The 21,878-nt window shown below is 39.4% G+C and overlaps 1 protein-coding gene across 1 annotated transcript in view; it reads right to left on the bottom strand.

Moving 5' to 3' along the window:
- The window catches only part of LOC101107613 (phosphatidylinositol 3,4,5-trisphosphate 3-phosphatase TPTE2-like), a 64,071-nt gene that overhangs the window by 15,404 nt on the left and 26,789 nt on the right, over window positions 1-21,878 (bottom strand). Inside the window, exons 5-13 of the mRNA XM_060394381.1 lie at window positions 21,445-21,564; window positions 18,638-18,737; window positions 18,425-18,488; window positions 17,594-17,658; window positions 7,880-7,940; window positions 6,839-6,920; window positions 6,645-6,733; window positions 2,186-2,247; window positions 342-422 (exon numbers count right to left, since the gene is read on the bottom strand). Coding sequence (XP_060250364.1) covers window positions 342-422; window positions 2,186-2,247; window positions 6,645-6,733; window positions 6,839-6,920; window positions 7,880-7,940; window positions 17,594-17,658; window positions 18,425-18,488; window positions 18,638-18,737; window positions 21,445-21,564 — 724 coding nt within the window. The remainder of the gene's footprint in view (window positions 1-341; window positions 423-2,185; window positions 2,248-6,644; window positions 6,734-6,838; window positions 6,921-7,879; window positions 7,941-17,593; window positions 17,659-18,424; window positions 18,489-18,637; window positions 18,738-21,444; window positions 21,565-21,878) is intronic.

Here is a 21,878-nt window from a genome sequence, read left to right as displayed (position 1 = left end):
TCTTCAGTCAGGGATGGGTGAAATGTGTGTAGTGCATGGAATGACCCACAAAGCAGGGCCAGGAGGGGATGGTGTCTGAGAATTACCGCCACACACACGCCCGAGAGCCGCAACTACTGAAGCCCAAGGACCTAGAGCCTGTGCTTTGCAGTAAAAGAAACCATCACAGTATGAAGCCCAGGCAACGCAGCTAGAGAGAGTCTGCACGCAGCAACGACCCAGAGCAGCCAAAAATTATTAAAAAAAAAAAAAAAAGAAAGAAAACAAAACCAAACCAGGAAATAGGTGCCAGTCTTAACCTAATTACCCAGAGTGATCCCTTTTAAAGAAAGAACACTTACCTGAGAAGGAGTCTCTACTCCCTGAAACTTACTGCTAGTGGATTTGTCTGTTCGCCGTTCTCCAAAATAATACAGGCTGTCCTATAAAAGAGGGGACAGTCCAGTCATGGGTCATCTGCACTTTCCTTTCCTGTAGAAGGCATTAGAAAGTTTCCAAGGACATGCGATTTCCTAAGGTCAGCGGTCTCTGGGCAGAGGCTACCCAAAATAACAGAACTAAGAAACACATCAAGGCCTACTCTCATTCAAAGATTCATAAAGACAGGGACTTTTAGAGCTGGAAAACTTCAGAGAGAATCTGGTCCTTCTTCCTTTCTTACTATTTTACAAGAAGAAGATTAGGACCAAAAGAAAATCAAGTGACCTACCATGGAGATGTATGTAACTGATCAGTCAAAGATAGCACAGGCCTGAACACTGGCCTCTGGCTCTATCCAGGGCTTCAGACCAATGGCTTTCAAACTTTTCTTTTCCTTTTTTCGGCCGCACACCACGTGGGATCTTAGTTCCCTGGCCGTCTGTGCTGGAAATGCGGCATCTTAACCACTGGACCATTAGGAAAGTCCTCAGACTTTTCACTTTCAAAGCTACAATCCACTTCCATAAACCTGGGAGATGCACACACACTCTCTCATGAACACACAACTGAAACGAAAGTTTCACAAAACAATACTCACCTTTTCTAATCTATCCCATCTTATAGGTAGATTTGGTTGCAAGTCACAACCCAATGAGTTGATTTCACAACTCACTGATAAACTCTGATCCACAGTGTGAAAAACACTGTCCTAGAGTATCCATTGTCCTAACCTGTGCGTCTCAAATTAGAAGCAAAGAGGAGGGTGGAATCAGAGCCCTGGACCCAGCGCATAACCCTCAGCTTCTCTTATCTGGGCGGCAGACCAAAAGAGGCCAAGAGATGCTGGGAGCATGCCCTTCTCCGTAAGATCACGGCAGAAAAAAGAGAATGAGATCCCTGCTTTAAGACACAGCAGCAGCCCATCCTGTCTTCTCAGAAATTCCCAGAGGGCACAGACCCCACAGCTATTGATTGTGCAAAGATAGTAATGTCCAGGGGAGCTTTTGTTCTGGGTTGGAAAATGAAGACTTTTACCTACTGAGCACTTCCAAGGATGTTCAAGGTCCTTTACAAAATTTCCCTAACCCATCTTCTTATTCTTGTGAGGAAAGCAGAAAGCCAGGAGTTGGTGGGATTCTATCAGAGCAGGGGTGGGTCTGGGGGTGGCATGTCAAGTTTCTGGATTGCTGAGGGTTTTTGTACTTGCATAACTCAATCTTACTCACTTCACATTAACCCTTCTTCTACTGGGTCCTGTCTTTAATCAAAATATTGACATGGTACTCATGATGAATGTGGGTGCATTAATTTTGATTTTATAAAAAAATATTGCGTTAGAAGATTATTGATCCTAATTACTGAGATTTTTGGCATTCTCTTAAATTTTGTGCCCAGGGTGAGCATCTCAGCAACTTTACCCTCATCCCAGCCCAGAGGAAGAGGCACTGAGGTCAGTTACCAACCAGTGCCAATTAAACAAGAAAGTATCCAAGCCAGGTGTTCTAAAACCACCTCTCCAATAACAATTCCATGAAGTACAGTGACTCAATGGACATGAGTTTGAGCAAACTCCGGGAGATAGTGAGGGACACTGAAGACTGGCATGAGGCAGTTCATGGGGTGCAAAGAGTCAGATACAACTTAGCGACTGAACAACGCACACACACCATGACTTAAGGAATCATCCTAATATCCTACCCATGAGCTTGCAAAGCTAGCAAACTCAATAAGCCTAAGACAGAGTTTATAGGAGCATCTTTCATACCTCCGCGGTGGCAAATATCTCACTGGCAAGGAGGTAGGCACAGATCATAGTTCCAGTTCTTCCTAGAAAAGAAGTTAGTCCATGAACCATTGTTCCTGAGGGCACTTGATATAAAACTACTCTCCAGAGTATTGAAAGAGCTCATTGTGGATTGATTTTTCTTTCATGCCACAAGTACAGGTTCCAAATATTTCAGTGCAGAGACAGCCGGAGCCGGGACACTGCTTGTTCTGAGGGTCTGCCTAGAGCTCTCCGTTGCTCTTGAATCATGACCCCTGGGGACTGCAGTAACAGCCTCTGCTCTAGGACTCTAAAGCTAAAGTGATGCTCACTGATCAAGAGCTAATTACACACCCTGTTTCTCTCCTAATGTAAATAAAAGAAGCTATAAAAGATAAAAGATGGACAGAACCCACACCACCACTTAGCATTCGTAATACCCACTCCTATTTCAGCTAGAGTTATTGTGTTGTAAAGTATACATGAAAATAGGAAGAACAGCGTAATAAGCCCGCATACACCTGTGCCCCAGAGTCCATAACGATTCACTGTTTTACTTGTTTCTTTTCTTCCCTTATCCTTCTCCCCCTCCTTCTTTCTATGCCCTTCCTGTAGCATCTTACTTTATTATTAACTAATTTTTATTGGGGTATAGTTGCTTTACAATGTAGTGTTAGCTTCTACTGCCCAGCAAAGTGACCCAGCAAAACGTACACATATAGCCCCCCTTTGGATTTCCCTCCATTTAGGTCACCACAGAGCATTAAGGAGAGTTGCTTGTGCCACACAGTAAGTTCCCGTCAGTTGTCTATTTTACACGTAGGATCAATAGTGTGTATATGTCAGTTCTCCCAGTTCCTCCCAATCCCACCCACCCTCACCCACCTTGTATCCGCACATTTGTTCTCTAGGTCCGTGCCTCTATTTTTGCTTTGCAAATAACCTCATCTACACCATTTCTAGATTCCACATATATGCTTTCATCCCCGTACCATCTTAAAGAAAACTTGATTTCATGTCATTTCAAGCTCAAAGTCTCATGCTTTTTGTCCAGGCACACAAAGTGTGAGCTGAAAAGTACGTTGCTTCTATTATTTCTACAATGACCTATGACTTTTGTCTTAGCTAGCGTATGCTGAACTTATTTTATGTAATTCCAAACTTAACCTTTTACCTTGAGATAGACTTTATTTTCTATTCTGTCCGTCAAAAGATGAATGTTTAAATTTATTTTCCAATCCATAGTTTGAAAAACACTACTCTAAGCCAATAACTTCCAAAGAAGGCTACTGACCATTAACAACCTGGCTCTCTCTAGGTTAACATTTCAAATTTGTTGGACATCTATGAGTCTCCACAACCCTTATATAGTCCCATTTGAAAAAAGAAAAACAAAACCAACTTTTGTAGATCCATGTCCTGGTGGCTGTGGATAAGCACACACACTCTGCCGTAGACGGAGATGCCACCCTCTCCTCCAAGCAAGGAATCATTAAAATGCTTTACATTTGTCTTCAGTATTTTAACTTAAAACATAGGTGTATATTTACTCACTAAAATTTCGCTATGGACAAAAGTTTTACCCCTTTAAGTATGATGAAAAGAATCTATGAAAATATGTACCAGATTTACCATATTAATGATGAAACGAATATAACATTCCTTCTAAAGCCAGGGACTAAACAAAATGTCACCATTGGCTGTTTCTATTTAACACTGTGCTACATGGCTCAGCCAGTGTTGTAAGGTAAGAAAAAGAAACAAAACGTATATGAATAAAAAAAGAAGAAACAAACTATTTGAAGACTAGAAAAATCCAAGTAACTCTATAGGCTAACTCCTAAAACTGATGACAAGCGTTCAGGAAGATACAAGGTCAACACTAAAAGAACAAACAAGCAAACAAAACCCCCAACAAACTCATGGCTAAATAAAGGATGTAGGTTGAAATCTTTAGAGTAATTCCTAAGGAATATAAAAAGAGTATATGACTTCCAAGCAAATGGTGGGGGTGGAAAGAAGTGAAAAATTCAATCAAAATATCAGTAAAGAGATAGAATATGTGAATAAAACAATGAACAAACAACCTAAGGGTACATATTGAACCCTGTTCAGAACAATGCATAATACACTTATTTTTCAAGTGCAGAGAAAACATTTGATAAAATTGACCAAATTCTGGGCCATAAAGCAGGTTTTAGAAAAGGCAGAGGAACCTGAGATCAAATTGACATCTGCTGGATCATCGAAGAAGCAAGAGAGTTTCAGAAAAACATCTATTTCTGCTTTGTTGACTATGCCAAAGCCTTTCACTGTGTGGATCACAATAAACTGTGGAAAATTCTGAAAGAGATGGGAATACAGACCACCTGACCTGCCTCTTGAGAAACCTATATGCAGGTCAGGAAGCAACAATTAGAACTGGACATGGAACAATGGACTGGTTCCAAGTAGGAAAAGGAGTACATCAAGGCTGTATATTGTCACCCTGCTTATTTAACTTCTATGCAGAGTACATCATGAGAAACTCTGGGCTGGAGGAAGCACAAGCTGGTATCAAGATTGCCAGGAGAAGTATCAATAACCTCAGATATACAGATGACACCACTCTTATGGCAGAAAGTGAAGAACTAAAAAGCCTCTTGATGAAAGTGAAAGAGGAGAGTGAAAAAGTTGGCTTAAAGCTCAACATTCAGAAAACTAAGATCATGGCATCCAGTCCCATCACTTCATGGGAAATAGATGGGGAAACAGTGGCTGACCTTATTTTTCTGGGCTCCAAAATCACTGCAGATGGTGATTCAGGCATGAAATTAAAACATGCTTACTCCTTGGAAGGAAAGTTATGACCAACCTAGACAGCATATTAAAAAGCAGAGGCATCAGTTTGTCAACAAAGGTCCATCTAGTCAAGGCTACGGTTTTTCCAGTGGTCATGTATGGATGTGAGAGTTGGACTGTGAAGAAGGTTGAGCGCCAAAGAATTGATGCTTTTGAATTGTGGTTGGACTTTTGAACTCCTTGGACTGCAAGGAGATCCAACCAGTCCATCTTAAAGTAGATCAGTCCTGGGTGTTCACTGGAAGGGCTGATGTTGAAGCTGAAACTCCAATACTTTGGCCAGCTGATGTGAAGAGCTGACTCATTGGAAAAGACCCTGGTGCTGGGAAAGATTGAGGGCAGGAGAAGAAGGGGACGATGGACTATGAGATGGTTGGATGGCATCACCGACTCAATGGACATGGGTTTGGGTAGACTCCGGGAGTTGGTGATGGACAGGGAGGCCTGGCAGGCTGCGGTTCATGGGGTTGCAAAGAGCTAGACATGACTGAGCGACTGAACTGAACTGAAACAAATTTCAAAGAACTGAAAAAATATATATGTTCTCTTACCACAATGCAATATAGACAGAAATCAGTAACTAGAAGACAATTACAAAATCCTCATGTTTGAAAATATAGTATATTTCTATATAACCCATGAGGCTAAAGAAACAAACACAATGGAAATTAGAAAATATTCTGAACTAAATAATAATGAGTACATATAAAAACTTGTGTGATGAAGCTTCACTAAAATCTTCATTAATTCTGATAACTTATCTGTAAATTCTTTTGCATTTTATTGCACAAGATTATATTGTGTGAAAATAAGGAACTATGTTTTTTCCTTTTCAATCTTTTTTTTCTTTAGCACTGGCTAGAACCTTTGGTACGGTGTTGAATTAGTAGTGATGATCACAGGCACCCTTGTTCTCCTACTCTCAAAGGAAAAGCTTTCAATAGCTCACCAATTACTTTAGCGGGCGTGTGTTTTTTACCACATTAAGGCATTCCTTTCATTTGCTAAGAGTTTTTATAATGAATGAATGTTGAATTTTATCAGAAACTTTTTCTGTATCTTTAAAATAATATGATTTTTTAGCTTTATTAATCTGGTTGATTACATGGATTGATAGTAAACTAACCTTGAATTCCTGGAATAGACACAATTTTGTTGTGCTGTAGTATTTTTTAATAAATTGCTGGTTTCTTACTATTTTCTTAAGAATTTTTCTATCCATGTCATGGGTAAGAGTAGCTTTAGTTTTCAGACTTTGGCTTCATAAACTAAAATTAAGTTGCACTTACTCTTTTTTTTCAGTCTTTGGATGAATTCGTGTAAGCTGACGTCTTTCCTCTCCTTCCTCTTTCCTTCTCTTCCTGCAGTCTTTTTATTTTTTAATCTAATTCATTTTTTAATTGGAGGAAAATTGCTTTACAGTGTTGTGTTGGTTTCTGTAGCGCAACAACTCAAATCAGCCATAATTATACATTCTTCCTTCACTCTTGAAGCTAATTTTTAAAAATGTCAACAGCAATTATTCCTGGTTCATAGCAGTACATATCTTGTTGATGTCCCTTATTAAATGTTTCAGATTTCTTTAGAAAAAGAGAAATAAAAAGAAGAAGGTCTTTACCTTTTCCTCCTTTACAGTGAACCACTATGATATTGTCCTTGTCTTGGGCCATCCACTCTCTCACTTCCATGCAGAACGCCACCATCTCACTGATTTCAAATGAAATATTTTTGGTTGAATTAAAATGCTTCCAAAGAAAACCAAGCCCTATGTATTTGACCCTCTTCTGTTAGTCAATTTGGCATCAAACATACCTCAGAGAGGGGACGTTGTGATCATCAATCAAGTATCGATGGACCCTATGATGGAAGTACTTAGGATCATAAGCTCTTTCACCTGAAATAAATGATGCATAGGTCATATCACTAACTCCAATTAACAGAGCAAATGAGCAAGGTGTGAGTAAGTTATACTTTTTAGAGACTCCTTATCTACTTTTAAAAAGAGATTTCTGACTGGCTCCTGCTGCTCCAAAAGGGTCTCAGAAACATAAGTGCTTTCTCCATCTTGAGTAACATGAGCCCAAATTATTTGGTTTGTTTTACTTTTGGTTTGCCTTACTTTTAATTTTCTTTTTACAAACACCTTTTCATTTTGTTTTGCGGTATAGCCAATTAACAATGCTCTGATAGTTTCAGGTGAACAGCGAAGGGACTCAGCCATACATATACATGTATCCATTCTCTCCCGAACTCCCCTCCATCCAGGCTGCCATATAACGTTGAGCAGAGTTCCATGTTCGATACAGTAGGTCCTTCTTACTTGTAATTTTCTAGCAGGCTACTCATTACTTTATCATAGGGTTACATAAGGCAGAAGCAAATGTGGCCACCAGAATAAACATTTGCCTCCTGAAAAATATCCATTTACTATATAGGAAGAGGTGAAACTGGAATATAATCTGTTTTCTACAAGGATTTGGATTTATTTTTTCCATCAGGGCCCTGGTCTCCTCACACCTCATCCCTAGTGGGTTAGAGCATGCAATTGTTGAATTGTCTTCCAAACACAAGCTGGCAGGAAAAACAGAAAAACTTTCCTAAACCTACCACCACAAGAGCTGACTCTTTCTAAAATGTCTCTGCCTCTAGTCTCCTGCCTCTCTCACAGGGTACGTTGTGCTGTTGAGCTTTCTTTTCCTACTAAATAGGGCCAGCATAAGATGGAGATTTTAAAAAATTCACTTCCTACCACCAAATACTTATGATTAAATGAAATGTAAAAACTCAATCATCTTCTTGCATGCAGTGACCTGTTTCCTATCATAGGAGCAAAACATGGAGTCGTGTACATACTGCAGAGGTTATAGACTTGATAGTGGTTTGGGTGCTTCGTGTCCAGGAACCGCACAACTTCCTAAAAAAGATGGACACACATCTTATACATGCCCATGGTGCACCAACATAAACCTTTCCCTCCTACTAACCTAGAATGATTATTACCTTTCATTCACTTGTCCCTCACTTAGCACCTTTTAGGGGAGATTCAATGACTAAAATGCATTCCAAGTTATATCCAAACCCTTTGCGAGTTTTGAAATAGCCCACAAAGTTGTACTTTTATACTCGCATTAGCGTTTACTATAAATACAGATTGTTTAAAGCTACCAGATAAGGAAATTAGATGGTTAATGAGCTTTAAGGAATTGTAATTTGTTCTAAACTTTGTAAGGAAGTAAGTGAAGTCACTCAGTCGTGTACTGACTCTTTGCGACCCCGTGGACTGTAGCCCACCAGGCTCCTCCATCCATGGGATTCTCCAGGCAAGAGTACCAGAGTGGGTTGCCATTTCCTTCTCCAGGGAATCTTCCTGACCCAGGGATCAAACCCACATTTGCAGGCAGACGCTTTAACCTCTGAGCCACCAGGGAAGCCTAAACTTTGTATGGAACCACAAAAGATTCCCAAAAGCCAATCTTCAGGAAGAAGAACAAAGCTAGAGCTTTACTGCTCCCTGATTTTATCATGCTCCCTGATTTTAGACTATTAATACAAAGTTGAAGTCATCAGAACAGTGTGGTACTGGCACAAAAACAGACACATAGATCAATGGAGCAGAATTGAGGGCCCAGAAATAAATCCACACATATATGAATAACTATGCAACTTAAAAAAAAAAAAGAAAAACAATTAAAAATGGGTAGAGGATCTTCTCTAAGGGATCTTCCTGAACCAGGGATCAAACCTGCATCATCTCTTAAGTCTCATACATTGGCAGGTGGGTTCTTTACCACTAGCACCACCTGGGAAGCCCCATATTGATAATTAACTTATGATAAAGGAGCAAAGAATATACAGAAAGGATGGTCTCTTTAACATACAGTGCTGAGAAAACTAGACAGCCACATGCAGCCATTATCTCACATTACACACAAAAATTAACTCAAAAAGGACTAAAGACTTGAATGTAAGATGCAAAAACATAAAATTCCTAGAAGAAAAAATGGCTGGTAACTTCCCTGACATTGGTCTTAGCAATATTTTTGTGGATCTGACTCCAAAGGCAAGGGAAACAAGCCAATATAAACAAATGGGGCTACGTCAAACTAAAAAACTCCTGTACAGTGATAGAGACTATTACCAAAACAAAAAGGGAGTCTAACTGAATGGGTGAAGATATCTGCAACTCATATATCCAGTAAAGGGTTAATATACAAAATTTGAGAACTATACAATTTAACAATAAACAAAGTCTACAAGCAATAAATGCTGGAGAGGGTGTGGAGAAAAGGGAACCTTCTTCCACTGTTGGTGGGAATGCAAACAAGTACAGCCACTATAGAGAACATTGTGGAGATTCCTTAAAAAACTGGAAATAGAACTGCCATATGACCCAGCAATCCCACTGCTGGGCATACACACCAAAGAAACCAGAATTGAAAGAGACACGTGTACCCCAATGTTCATCACAGCACTGTTTATAATAGCCAGGACATGGAAGAAACCTCGATGTCCATCAGCAGATGAATGGATAAGAAAGTGTGGTACATATACACAATGGAGTGTTACTTGGCCATTAAAAAGAATACATTTGAATCAGTTCTAATGAGGTGGATGAAACTGGAGCCTATTATACAGAGTGAAGTAAGCCAGAAAGAAAAACACCAATACAGTATACTAACGCATCTATATGGAATTTAGAAAGATGGTAACGATAACCCTATATGTGAGACAGCAAAAGAGACACAGATACATAGAACTGTCTTTTGGACTCTGTGGGAGAGGATGAGGGTGGGAAGATTTGGGAGAATGGCACTGAAACATGTATATTATCATATGTGAAACAAATCTCCAGTCCAAGTTCATTGCATGATACAGGGTGCTCGGGGCTGGTGCACTGGAATGACCCAGAGGGATGGAATGGGGAGGAATATGGGAAGAGGGTTCAGGATGGGGAACACATGTACACCTGTGGCAGATTCATGTCAATGTATGGCAAAACCAATACAATACTGTAAAAAATATATAATAAAGTCAGTTAAGTGAAAAAAAACAGGAAAAATTAAAAATAAAGAAAACAATAAAAAATAGGTAGAGGATCTGAACAGTTTTTCAAAGAAGATATACAGATGACCATCAAGCACATGAAAAAATGTTCAACATCACTAATCCATAGGGAAATGCGCATCAAGATATAACCTAACACCTGTTAGAATAGCTATTATCAAAAATAAGGAATAAAAATTGTTAAGAGAGGATGTAGAGAAAAGGGAATCCTTCAACACTATTGGTAGGACTGTAAATTGAAGTAACTTCTATGGAAAAAAGCATAGAGATTCCCCCCCCCCAAAATGAAGACTAGAACTACCATATGATCCCAGCTATTCCATTTATGGGTATATACCCAAAGAACACAAAAACACTAATTCCAAAAGATACATGCACCATTCACTGCAGCATTATTAACAATAGCCAAGATATGGAAACAACAAAAATGTCCATCGATGGATGAATAAAGATGTGATACACACAACCACACGTGTACACACACACACACACACACACACACACACACACTCCTTATTCAGTTATAAATGAAGTCCATCATTTGCAGCAACATGGATGGACCCTGCAAGCATTATGCTAAGTGAAATTGTCAGGCAGAGAAAGACAAACAGCATATGATTTCATTCACATGTGAATCTAAAAAAATAAAATGAACAAACAAAAGAGGACGAAACCAAGCATGGATACAGAGAACAGATTACCTGGTTACCAGAGGGGAAGGGGTTTGGGGTGTGCCTGAAATAAGCAACGAGGGTCAACTGTTATGGTGATAGATAGCAACTAGACTTGTGGCAGTGATCACTTTGTAGTGTATACAGATGTTGAATTATAATGTTGTACTCCTGAAATTTATTAGAAAGAGAGAAAGAGGAGAAAGAATAGGAGTGGAACAAAGGGAAGGAGGAAGTAGTAAGGGTTTGCCTGAGAGCACAGTCAGCAAAAGTTTTGACCAACTTATAGCATGATGAAGACGAAGATCACAGTGACTGACATCTGGATCAAAGGATTCCTCAGTAAGCCGTATAGAAAATAAACTTCCAAATGAAGATGGTCTGGAAGCTGAGGGGCATGAGGTTAAAAAAATACTCAAGTATGACAAAGAAAACGATGTCAGAGATGGCCAAGAAACTTCTAGGGACATGTTACGGCAAAAGAGACAGAAGAACCAGCTCCAACTAAAAATAAAGACAAAGCGGATGAAGAAGAAGAAAGTCTTAAACAACACCAACAGAAAAAAAAAAAATCAAGAAAAAGAATCTGATGATGCCTTAACTATAAATGAGTGACGGACCGCGCAGAAGCGTGGCCGAGAGGAGCTACCCCTCGCCGAAGGTCAGACGCGCGACCACGGAAGAGCAGCCGAGAGGAGGCACCGCACGTCCTACCTCGGGGGCGCCGAGAGAAGCTAGTCCACGACCCAGGTCAGGGGCGGCGGCCAGGAGGAGCAACCCCACGTCCAAGGAGCAGTGGCCGCGCGGGCGCAGGAGAGCCGAGAGGACCTACTCCATATTCAAGGTCAGGAGGGGTGGCCATGAGGAGATACCCCTCGTCCAAGGTAAGGAGCAGCGGCTGCACTTTGCTGGAGCAGCCATGAAGAGATAACCCACGTCCAAGGTAAGAGAAACCCAAGAGAACTGGAAAAGGTCGGTTTTAATTCCAATCCCAAAGAAAGGCAATGCCAAAGAATGCTCAAACTACCGCACAATTGCCCTCATCTCACACTCTAGTAATGCTCAAAATTCTTCAAGCCAGGCTTCAGCAATAGGTAAACCGTGAACTTCCAGATGTTCAGGCTAGTTTTAGAAAAGGTAGAGGAACCAGAGATCAAATCACCGACATCCTCTGGATCATGGAAAAGCAAGAGAGTTCCAGAAAAACATCTATTTCTGCTTTATTGACTATGCCAAAGCCTTTGACTGTGTGGATCACAATAAACTGTGGAAAATTCTGAAAGAGATGGGAATACCAGACCACCTGACCTGCCTCTTGAGAAACCTCTATGTAGGTCAGGAAGCAACAGTTAGAACTGGACATGGAACAACAGACTGGTTCCAAATAGGAAAAGGAGTACGTCAAGACTGTATATTGTCACCCTGCTTATTTAACTTATATGCAGAGTACATCTTGAGAAACGCTGGGCTGGATGAAGCACAAGCTGGAATCAAGATTGCCAAGAGAAATATCAATAACCTCAGATATGCAGATGACATCGCTCTTATGGCAGGAAGTGAAGAGGAACTAAAAAGCCCCTTGATGAAAGTGAAAGAGGAGAGTAAAAAGTTGGCTTCAAGCTCAACATTCAGAAAACGAAGATCATGGCATCCAAACCCATCACTTCATGGGAAATAGATGGGGAAACAGTGGAAACAGTGTCAGACTTTATTTTGGGGGGCTCCAAAATCACTGCAGATGGTGATTGCAGCCATGAAATTAAAAGACACTTACTCCTTGGAAGAAAAGTTATGACCAACCTAGAGAGCATATTCAAAAGCAGAGACATTACTTTCCCAACTAAGGTCCATCTAGTCAAGGCTATGGTTGTTCCTGTGGTCATGTATGGATGTGAGAGTTGGACTGTGAAGAAGGCTGAGCGCCAAAGAATTGCTTTTGAACTGTGGCATTGGAGAAGACTCTTGAGAGTCCCCTGGACTGCAAGGAGATTCAACCAGTCCATCCTAAAGGTGATCAACCCTGGGATTTCTTTGGAAAGAATGATGCTAAAGCTGAAACTCCAGTACTTTGGCCACCTCATGCAAAGAGTTGACTCATTAGAAAAGACTCTGATGCTGGGAGGGATTGGGGGCAGGAGGAGAAGGGGATGACCGAGGATGAGATGGCTGGATGGCATCACTGACTCAATGGACGTGAATCTGAGTGAACTCCGGGAGTTGGTGATGGACAGGGAGGTCTGGCGTGCTGTGATTCATGGGGTCGCAAAGAGTCTGACGCGACTGAGCTGAACTAACTATAAATGAAGAGACTTCTGTGGAAAATAATCAATGGAAGAATCTCCTCTGTCTCAGGATGAAAAAGACTAAGATTCTGCAGATAGTGAGAATAGAGGCCCTACAAGTAGGATTCCAACTGTCATGAGATAGAAGAACTAGGAGGATCCAGCGCCAGCAGAACTGGAGAGGCCCTCTCAGATCATCCACGGGAAATGGCTGTGAAGTCACAGAAGTCACCGATGAGCCGACGGAACAAGACTCTTTAGAGTCTTGCAGGAGACCACACTCAGTTCTAGTTTTACATTCTTTGAAATTTTTATGTAAACAAATGGAGTTTTAGTTTTACAAGAAAAGAAGGTCATAAAGTATTTCATGGGATAAATTCTGAAAGAGTTATTCATGTAGAAAACTATGAATATCAGCTCTACTGGGTCCTGCTTACTAAATACTTTTTGGAAGGTGGGAAAGGATCTGGTTAAATCAGCAACTCGTTTTTAGATTTTTTAAAGTTTAGAATTAAAGTGTTTAAACTGGAAAGTAATAATTACAGTCCTTAATTCTTTTGGAGAGTATTGTGTTCAGATAATACATATCCAAAAATCTTCCAGTCTTCTGACAGCTCTGGCAGTTTTTATATTTCAGTTGTAGTCACCATATGGTAACCATAGTTACCACAGTCACATTTACCATATGAGTTAAAGTGCTTCATGGTAGTTATATACAATTTTTATTTATAATATAAATTACATATATGTTCATCTCTTACAGAAATACAAAAATAAAAAATTTTCTCCCTTAGAATAATATATGTATATTTATGTGTGAAAAAGTATAAGTGTTAGCTGTTCAGTCATGTCCAATTCTTTGGGACCTCATGGACTACAGCCTGCCAGACTCCTCTGTCCATGGAATTCTCCAGGCAAGAATACTGGAATGGATTGTCATGCCCTTCTCCAGGTAATCTTTCTAACCTGGGGATCGAACTGAGGTCTCCTGCATTGCAGGCAGATTCTTTACCATTTGAGCCACCAGGGAAGCGCATATTTATGTGTAACATATTATATGTTATATATATATGTAAGATCATGCATAGCATATAAAATAAATATGATATATATTATATATAACAGAACATTAGAAAGAACTATGTATAATTATATAATTTCATATTATATAATATATAAATTATAAATTTGTATATACCGATAGTATTACATATATTAATATATTCAGAATATATGTATATTTGTATATTATATAAATGACAATTATATAATATAAAAACTATTATATAAGTTTATAATTTTATACTATATAGTATACATAATAAATCATATATAAATATACATATATTATTATAAAGGGGGAACTGTTATATTTTTGTTTCTATAAGAGTTGAAATGCATACTATATATGTAAATATTTATAGATGGAATATTAATGTTACATAAAATTGATATATATTTATATGTGATACATAATTATATATGATATAACATGATATATATTTAATATATTAATTTTTTATATGTTAACATATATTTAGGAGATCCAACCAGTCCATCCTAAAGGAGATCAGTCCTGAGTGTTCATTGGAAGGACTGATGCTGAAGCTGAAACTCCAATACTTTGGCCACCTGATGCAAAGAACTCACTCATTGAAAAACACCCTGATTCTGAGAAAGATTGAAGGCGGGAGGAGAAGGGTATGACAGAGGATGAGATGCTTGGATGTATTCACCGACTCAATGGACATGAGTTTGAGTGAACTCTGGGAGTTGGTGATGCACAGGGAGGCCTGGTATGCTGCAGTCCATGGGGTCACAAAGAGTTGGACATGACTGAGCACCAGAACTGAACTAAGTATATACTATAATGTATATTTTATTTAAATAGATATGATTTTAAGAGAAATATTATTTTAATATATCAATATATAATATACAACTGTATATTATCTAATTTATGATATACAGTATATATAATATATATTATATATCATTTACACACATTATTCTGAGGGGGAAATGCTGTGTTTTCTGTTTCTATAAGATACCATGCTGAAGCTGAAACTCCAATACTTTCGCCACCTGATGCGAAGAGTTGACTTGTTGGAAAAGACGCTGATGCTAGCAAAGATTGAAGGCAGGAGGAGAAGGGGATGACAGAGAACTAGATGGTTGGATGGCATCACCGACTTGATGGACAGAGTTTGAGCAAGCTCCAGGAGTTGGTGATGGACAGGGAGGTCTGGCGTGCTGCAGTCCATGGGGTTGCAAAGAGTCAGACATGACTGAGGGACTGAACTGAACTGATAAGATATGAATTGGATACTCTTTCTAGTTGGTAACAAAGGAGTAACATTTTTCAAGACAGATTCTCCTCTAAGTAATTTAAAATCTGATCCTTGTTAATGCTTGGAAACCTTAAGCCTGTTGAAATTATGAAGTTAAACACATTCTGAGAGATCTATTCAAACTAAAATTCTTTTTGTACACTTTTGTGGTGAGAAAAAGTCTTCATTATTTGTAAGAAAATGTGCTTTACCTTAGAAATAGTGTTCAAACATTAGCTTACTGTTTTGTAGAAGGAATGTGCTTATGAAGCTGACATGAGATTGTTTCAGACGAACTGGGCAGGTTTACAGTTTTTGCTTGCTTTTCTGCACATTTGCGAATATTATACATTTCTAACATATTCCAGAGTATGCAGATATTAATGTATGAAACACAAGTATACAGGAAAAATTAATAAATTACTTTAATGATGAACTTGAGCTAAATGACTGAATATCATATTCACAGATTTAAAGTCATGAGATGTGTACAACTTCTGCGTTAAAATTACTGGCTGCAAAATTTATATCTATTTCTTCAGATGCACCTCTTGGTATTTAGAATTTTGAATTTTCTGAATTTTTAGAATGTGATGTGTTGGCTGCTTTTGTGAAGCAATGTATAATTGTATAATTTCTGTAAGTAAACTGGATGCTTGGGCTTCCAATCAATATTCCAGAAGCAATAAATATTAATGTTATGCTATTTAGAAAGAACTGTACTTTATATAATTATATGTACAACTATTATATTACCGTACCCACAATAATACTGGACAAATCTCACGGAATTTATTGTAAGCATAAAAAGCTACAGTATGTGATTTCATTTATGTGAAATTTAAGAAAAAGTAGAACTAATCTGTTGTGACAGAAGTGAGAACAGGAATTACCTCCAGTATGTCAGGGTATTGACTGAAAAAGAGAAACAAGTGTTCCACATTTTGATAGGGGTGTTGGTTACCTGCATACATACCTATATATAATTTTAACCAAGATACACATTTAAGGTTAGTGCAATTTACAATCTTTGTTTGCCTCAAAGTATAAAAACATACCCACGTGTATATAGGTACACTGATATATAGACATACACACATATACATACATAATTACATTTTACTGAGATATAACAAATGGATAGACACTAATGTGTACACATCCACAGGGCTTCCCAGGTGGCCCAGAGGGTAAAGAATCTGCCTGCAACACAGAGACACATGTTCAGTCCCTGCGTCAAGAAGATCCCCTGGAGGAAGGCATGGCAACCCACTCTAGTATTCCTGTCTGGAGAATCCCAAGCACAGGGGAGCCCAGTGGGCTATTCTCCATGGGGTTGCAAAGAGCTGGACATGACTGAAGCAACCGAGCATGCGTGCATACACATCCACACACATATGAAAACTTCTCAAACAATTACTTTTAACTAGAATTTCATAGTAAACATCATTTGATGTTTGAACTTAATTTATTTAACCTATAGAACCTGAAGCAGTATGTATCCACTGTAATTTAGGATCTCAACCTAAGAACAGACATTTTTAGTTAATTCTCCATCTTTCCCCCTATGACAGACCATGAAAAATGGCCACAGTTCCCCACAGATACAACAGAGATGGTATCTGTTGTCTGTCTGAATCTGAACTGGGTTTGTAGCTGGCTTGTCTAATAGAATGAGGTAGAAGCCACATTACGCTAGTTTGGCGCCTGGGCCTTTGGAGGTTTGGCATTCTTTGGCTGGATAATAACGAGGTCCTTCCCACTGCTTTATGCGAACAAGCCTGAGCTAGCCTGTTGGAGAATGAGAACCAGATGGAGCTTCCAGGCATGCCATCTTAGACTAGCCAATCCTTAGATGCCCAGGTGCTGCCCACAGATGCATAAGTTAGCTCCGCCAAGATTAGTGAAGCCAGTTCCTGATTGGCAGAGCCAGCCAGTTAAGCCCAACTCAGATTTACAAACCACATTTTCACAAGCTAAGTCAATGTTTGCTGTTGGAAGTCACTGAAGTTTTGGGGTAATTCAACAATAAATTCATAAATTGGTAGGCAATTCACAGCAAAAGCTAACAGATAACAACCCATGATTATTATTATTTTTTTTAATCTGAAAGAGTACATTTTTAGGAGAGTACTGCTGTCTCTGGGCCAAGGTTATCTTATGACTCCAGAGTCTATGTTTGCTAAGAAATGTGAGCTTCTGTTAGATAAAAACCTTTACCTTAATGGGATTCCTGTAGAAAGACTGCTTTCCAGAAGATGGGAATGACATGGCAATAATACGCTCTGGAAGTCAAAACATTCACTATTACAAATGTTATAGGTGTGAAACAACATATGAAAACTCAATTTACATATAATCAGACTCCTTTTCCATAGAAAAGAATTCTCAGGATTGAGAATGACCAAAGAAAAAGCTAACTAACCCTCAGGATAATCAGCATAGCATATGAAAGTATTCACTATTTTGATCATTACACTTAATGTTTCCAAGACTCAAATGGTTCAAGACTTAAGCAACAGATTTGTCTGTTCAAATGGTTGAAGAATTAAGCAAAAACTTTAGTCTGGAGCACCCTCTATGGCTGGAATTGGTTTCTTAAACACCAAAAGAAAATGAGAGATCTGGGCTCCAACAACGTTAGGAACTCCTGGGATGTTTCCCAGTGTTCCCTTGACTCAGAAACCTGAGACCTAAAAGCAATGACCTCATCGCTAGGGTTCCAGCGAGAGAAGAGGTTTCTCTGAAAACCTTGAGACCAAGGATAACTACTAACACTTAATAAATTCTAAACCAAACAAATGGCTTCAGCTGAAAACCCATGCAACTTCCCATACTATAACCAAGTAGCCCTGACTGGAGATGAAAATTAAGAGTTTTCCATTGTCAGGGTTACACTCCAAATATGTCAGTGCCATAGTGGCGTAAGTCTTCATGGACAAAGAATGCTTTGCAAGAACATGGCTTAGGGCAAAAACTAAACATATAATTACTCACACACGCGAAAAATATGATGTTAATACGGGCAATCAACAGATAAACTTCACAAACCAGTAACATAAGTGAGGTCTAAGTCAAATCCATCCTTCTTGTACCGCCGTTTGTTTCCTGAAACCTAAGAGTTTATAACAGTCATTCACTTGTAATATATAAACCAACATTTTAAAAAAGAAACAAAGAATATATAGATATCTACACCCTAGACAGTATTTCCCAAAATACAAACATTTTTTTCTGAAAAGTAAGCATATTTCACCCACTTACCATCCTTCTGGTCAGCATTTCAAGATGTCTTTTTTGATAAGCCAGATGAAAAACTCTTATCAGAATGACAAGTCTTACAGGTCGTAAAACAATTCTCAACCTAACAATAAATTTAAAAGATCCAGTTTTGCTTTAGAAACAGAGGATTTTGTCAATATAGACTAAGTCTAGAGCAGCAGCTTCTTAACCAAGGGGCAATTTTACATACACCCTCCACCCCACCCCAGCTTCCCTCCTGCCCACCCAAGGCATATTTGGCAATGTTCAGAGACATTTCTAGTTGTCACAACAGCCTGTGGGTGGGGGTGCGGGGGGGGCGGTGTTGCTACTTGCATCTAGTGGGTAGAGGCTAAGGATGCTGGTCAATACCGATGCATAGGACAGCTCCCAATACTTGGACTTCCCTGGCAGTTCAGTGGTTAAGACTGTGTTTTCACTGCAGGGGAGCTTGGGTTCAACTCCTGGTTAGAGAACTAACCTACATGGTCAAAAGTTTAAAAAAAATTTTTTTTTAATTCAAAAATCAAAATATCAATAGTGCTGGGTTGAGAAAACTCTGGTTTAGAGAATTCCTGTTCATCTCTGTCACTCCCATGAGCAAAGGGGCTCACTAGAGCTGGGAACATGCATCACACAGGCAGCAGATTGAGTTACTTTCCAAGTGTGTCTCCTACTGTCGGGAGGAGACATGATGGCACAGAAGTGATGGTTTGGGTGAGTGCTTCTCTGACTCGAGCACACACACTGATTCAGGAGGTCGAGAGTGGGCCCTGACGTGGTACTGTTCTTGTATTTCTGATAAGCTCTTCACTGATCCTGACATTGCCTGTCTAAGGACTACACTGGCTTTGGCTATTTTAAGAAAATCTCCAAAAGCTTATCATATTAAATTTTGTTGGGACCTGAATGAAAGTCCTTAGATGCCAGAGTGCAAAAAGAGCAGTACACTATTTGACTCATGAATAAGCCTAGTGAGTCACCCAACAGCCACATCCCAGAACACTTTTCTTCTTTTTCTTGCTGCCACAGTAGAAAGAAGAGGAGGAAAAAGAAAAAAGCCATTGGTCTCTCACACATTTTTGTTTGATCCCTAACAGTTCTAACTTCATCTCAGCTTACATTTTGTCAGTTCAGTTCAGTTGTGTCCAACTCTTTGCGACCCCATGAATTGCAGCACGCCAGGCCTCCCTGTCCATCACCAACTCCCGGAGTTCACTCAAACTCATGTGCATCGGGTTGGTGATGCCATCCAGCCATCTCATCCTCTATCATCCCCTTCTACTCCTGCCCCCAATCCCTCCCAGCATCAGGGTCTTTTCCAATGAGTCAACTCTTCTCATGAGGTGGCCAAAGTATTGGAGTTTCAGCTTTAGCATCAGTCCTTCCAATGAACACCCAGGACTGATCTCTTTTAGGATGGACTGGTTGGATCTCCTTGCAGTCCAAGGGACCCTCAAGAGTCTTCTCCAACACCACAGTTCAAAAGCATCAATTCTTCGGCACTCAGCTTTCTTCACAGTCCAACTCTCACATCCATACGTGACCACTGCGAAAACCATAGCCTTGACTAGACAGACCTTGGTCGGCAAAGTAATGTCTCTGCTTTTGAATATGCTATCTAGGTTGGTCATAACTTTCCTTCCAAGGAGTAAGCGTCTTTTAATTTCATGGCTGCAATCACCATCTGCCGTGATTTTGGACCCCCAAAAATAAAGTCAGCCACTGTTTCCCCATCTATTTCCCATGAAGTGATGGGACCAGATGCCATGATCTTCGTTTTCTGAATGGTGAGCTTGAAGCCAACTTTTCACTCTCCTGTTTCACTTTCATCAAGAGGCTTTTTAGTTCCTCTTCACTTTCTGCCATAAGGGTGGTGTCATCTGCATATCTGAGGTTATTGATATTTCCCCTGGCAATCTTGATTCCAGCTTGTGCTTCTTCCAGCCCAGCATTTCTCATGATGTATTCTGCATAGAAGTTAAATAAGCAGGGTGACAATATACAGCCTTAACGTACTCCTTTTCCTATTTGGAACCAGTGTCTTGTTCCATGTCCAGTTCTAACTGTTGCTTCCTGACCTGCATATAGGTTTCTCAAGAGGCAGGTCAGCTGGTCTGGTATTCCCATCTCTTTCAGAATTTTCCACACTTTATTGTGATCCACACAGTCAAAGGCTTTGGCATAGTCAATAAAGCAGAAATAGATGTTTTTCTGGAACTCTCTTGCCTTTTCTATGATCCAGCAGATGTTGGCGATTTGATCTCTGGTTCCTCTGCCTTTTCGAAAACCAGCTTGAACATCTGGAAGTTCACGGTTCACATCATGTCAACTATACTGCAAAAATTCTACTTCTGTGCTGCCACCCAAGTCACCTGATTTTCTGTTCCATTTGTTCCTTTTTAGAGAATCATCATGGAAGTCGCTCAAATTTTGCATTAACTCAAACCAGTCCTCTCTGGGTTACAGGAAAAACCCAGGAATTTCACATGTGAGAAATCTGTGGTTGACACACAAGTGGAAACTTAGTGGGAAGTTCAAGTTAGGACAAGAGGCAAGTCCCCAGTTTCTTTTTTTTTGGAGGCACCATCTTCTTCATTCAGTGGAAGGTACTACCCTTTGCTGGCCCCTAAACACCACCATCCTTTTGTTTACAAGTATGTGGAAATTTATCTAAACATTTCATTTTGTAGCATATTTAGAACAGAATCAACACATTTACAGTTTAAAAAAGATTACATAAAATGAAAGTCACAGATACTAGCTTTTTAAAAAGAAAAACTTTGAGAGACAAAGCATATGTTTCTTACCTGGGGAAAATTTTACCAAGTGTAAAGTCATAAAAAAGATAAGCGATATCAACCAGTAGAGTCACAATAATAATGGCAGCATCTAAGGAGTTAAATATATCAGAAAAATATGGCCGTATCCTATAATAAAAACAAACAAAAAATGCAAGCTGATGCTTCCCCAAAGAAATCAGGATATTTTAAGAGGATAAATTTATTTGACTCATCCCCCCCCACCCCCAGCTTAATTCAGCTTTAATGAATGACTGAAAGTACATTGACCAGACTAAGAGAAAAAATATTCATACTCATTATTTTAGATTTACATATGACAAAAGCATCCATATTGCAAAGTAAATACAGTAAGAGGTATAACCAAACCCCTGAACAAGAGGCAAGCACTATCTTCACAACAGGTGGCAGAGAAAGATGAGATGGTGGGTTGAGCTATCAGG

Source organism: Ovis aries, chromosome 10, assembly GCF_016772045.2.
Source record: "Ovis aries strain OAR_USU_Benz2616 breed Rambouillet chromosome 10, ARS-UI_Ramb_v3.0, whole genome shotgun sequence".
Classification (NCBI taxonomy): Eukaryota; Metazoa; Chordata; class Mammalia; order Artiodactyla; family Bovidae; genus Ovis; species Ovis aries.
The sequence above is the reverse complement of the archived record's forward strand: the minus strand, read 5'-3'. Positions and strand labels throughout refer to the sequence as shown.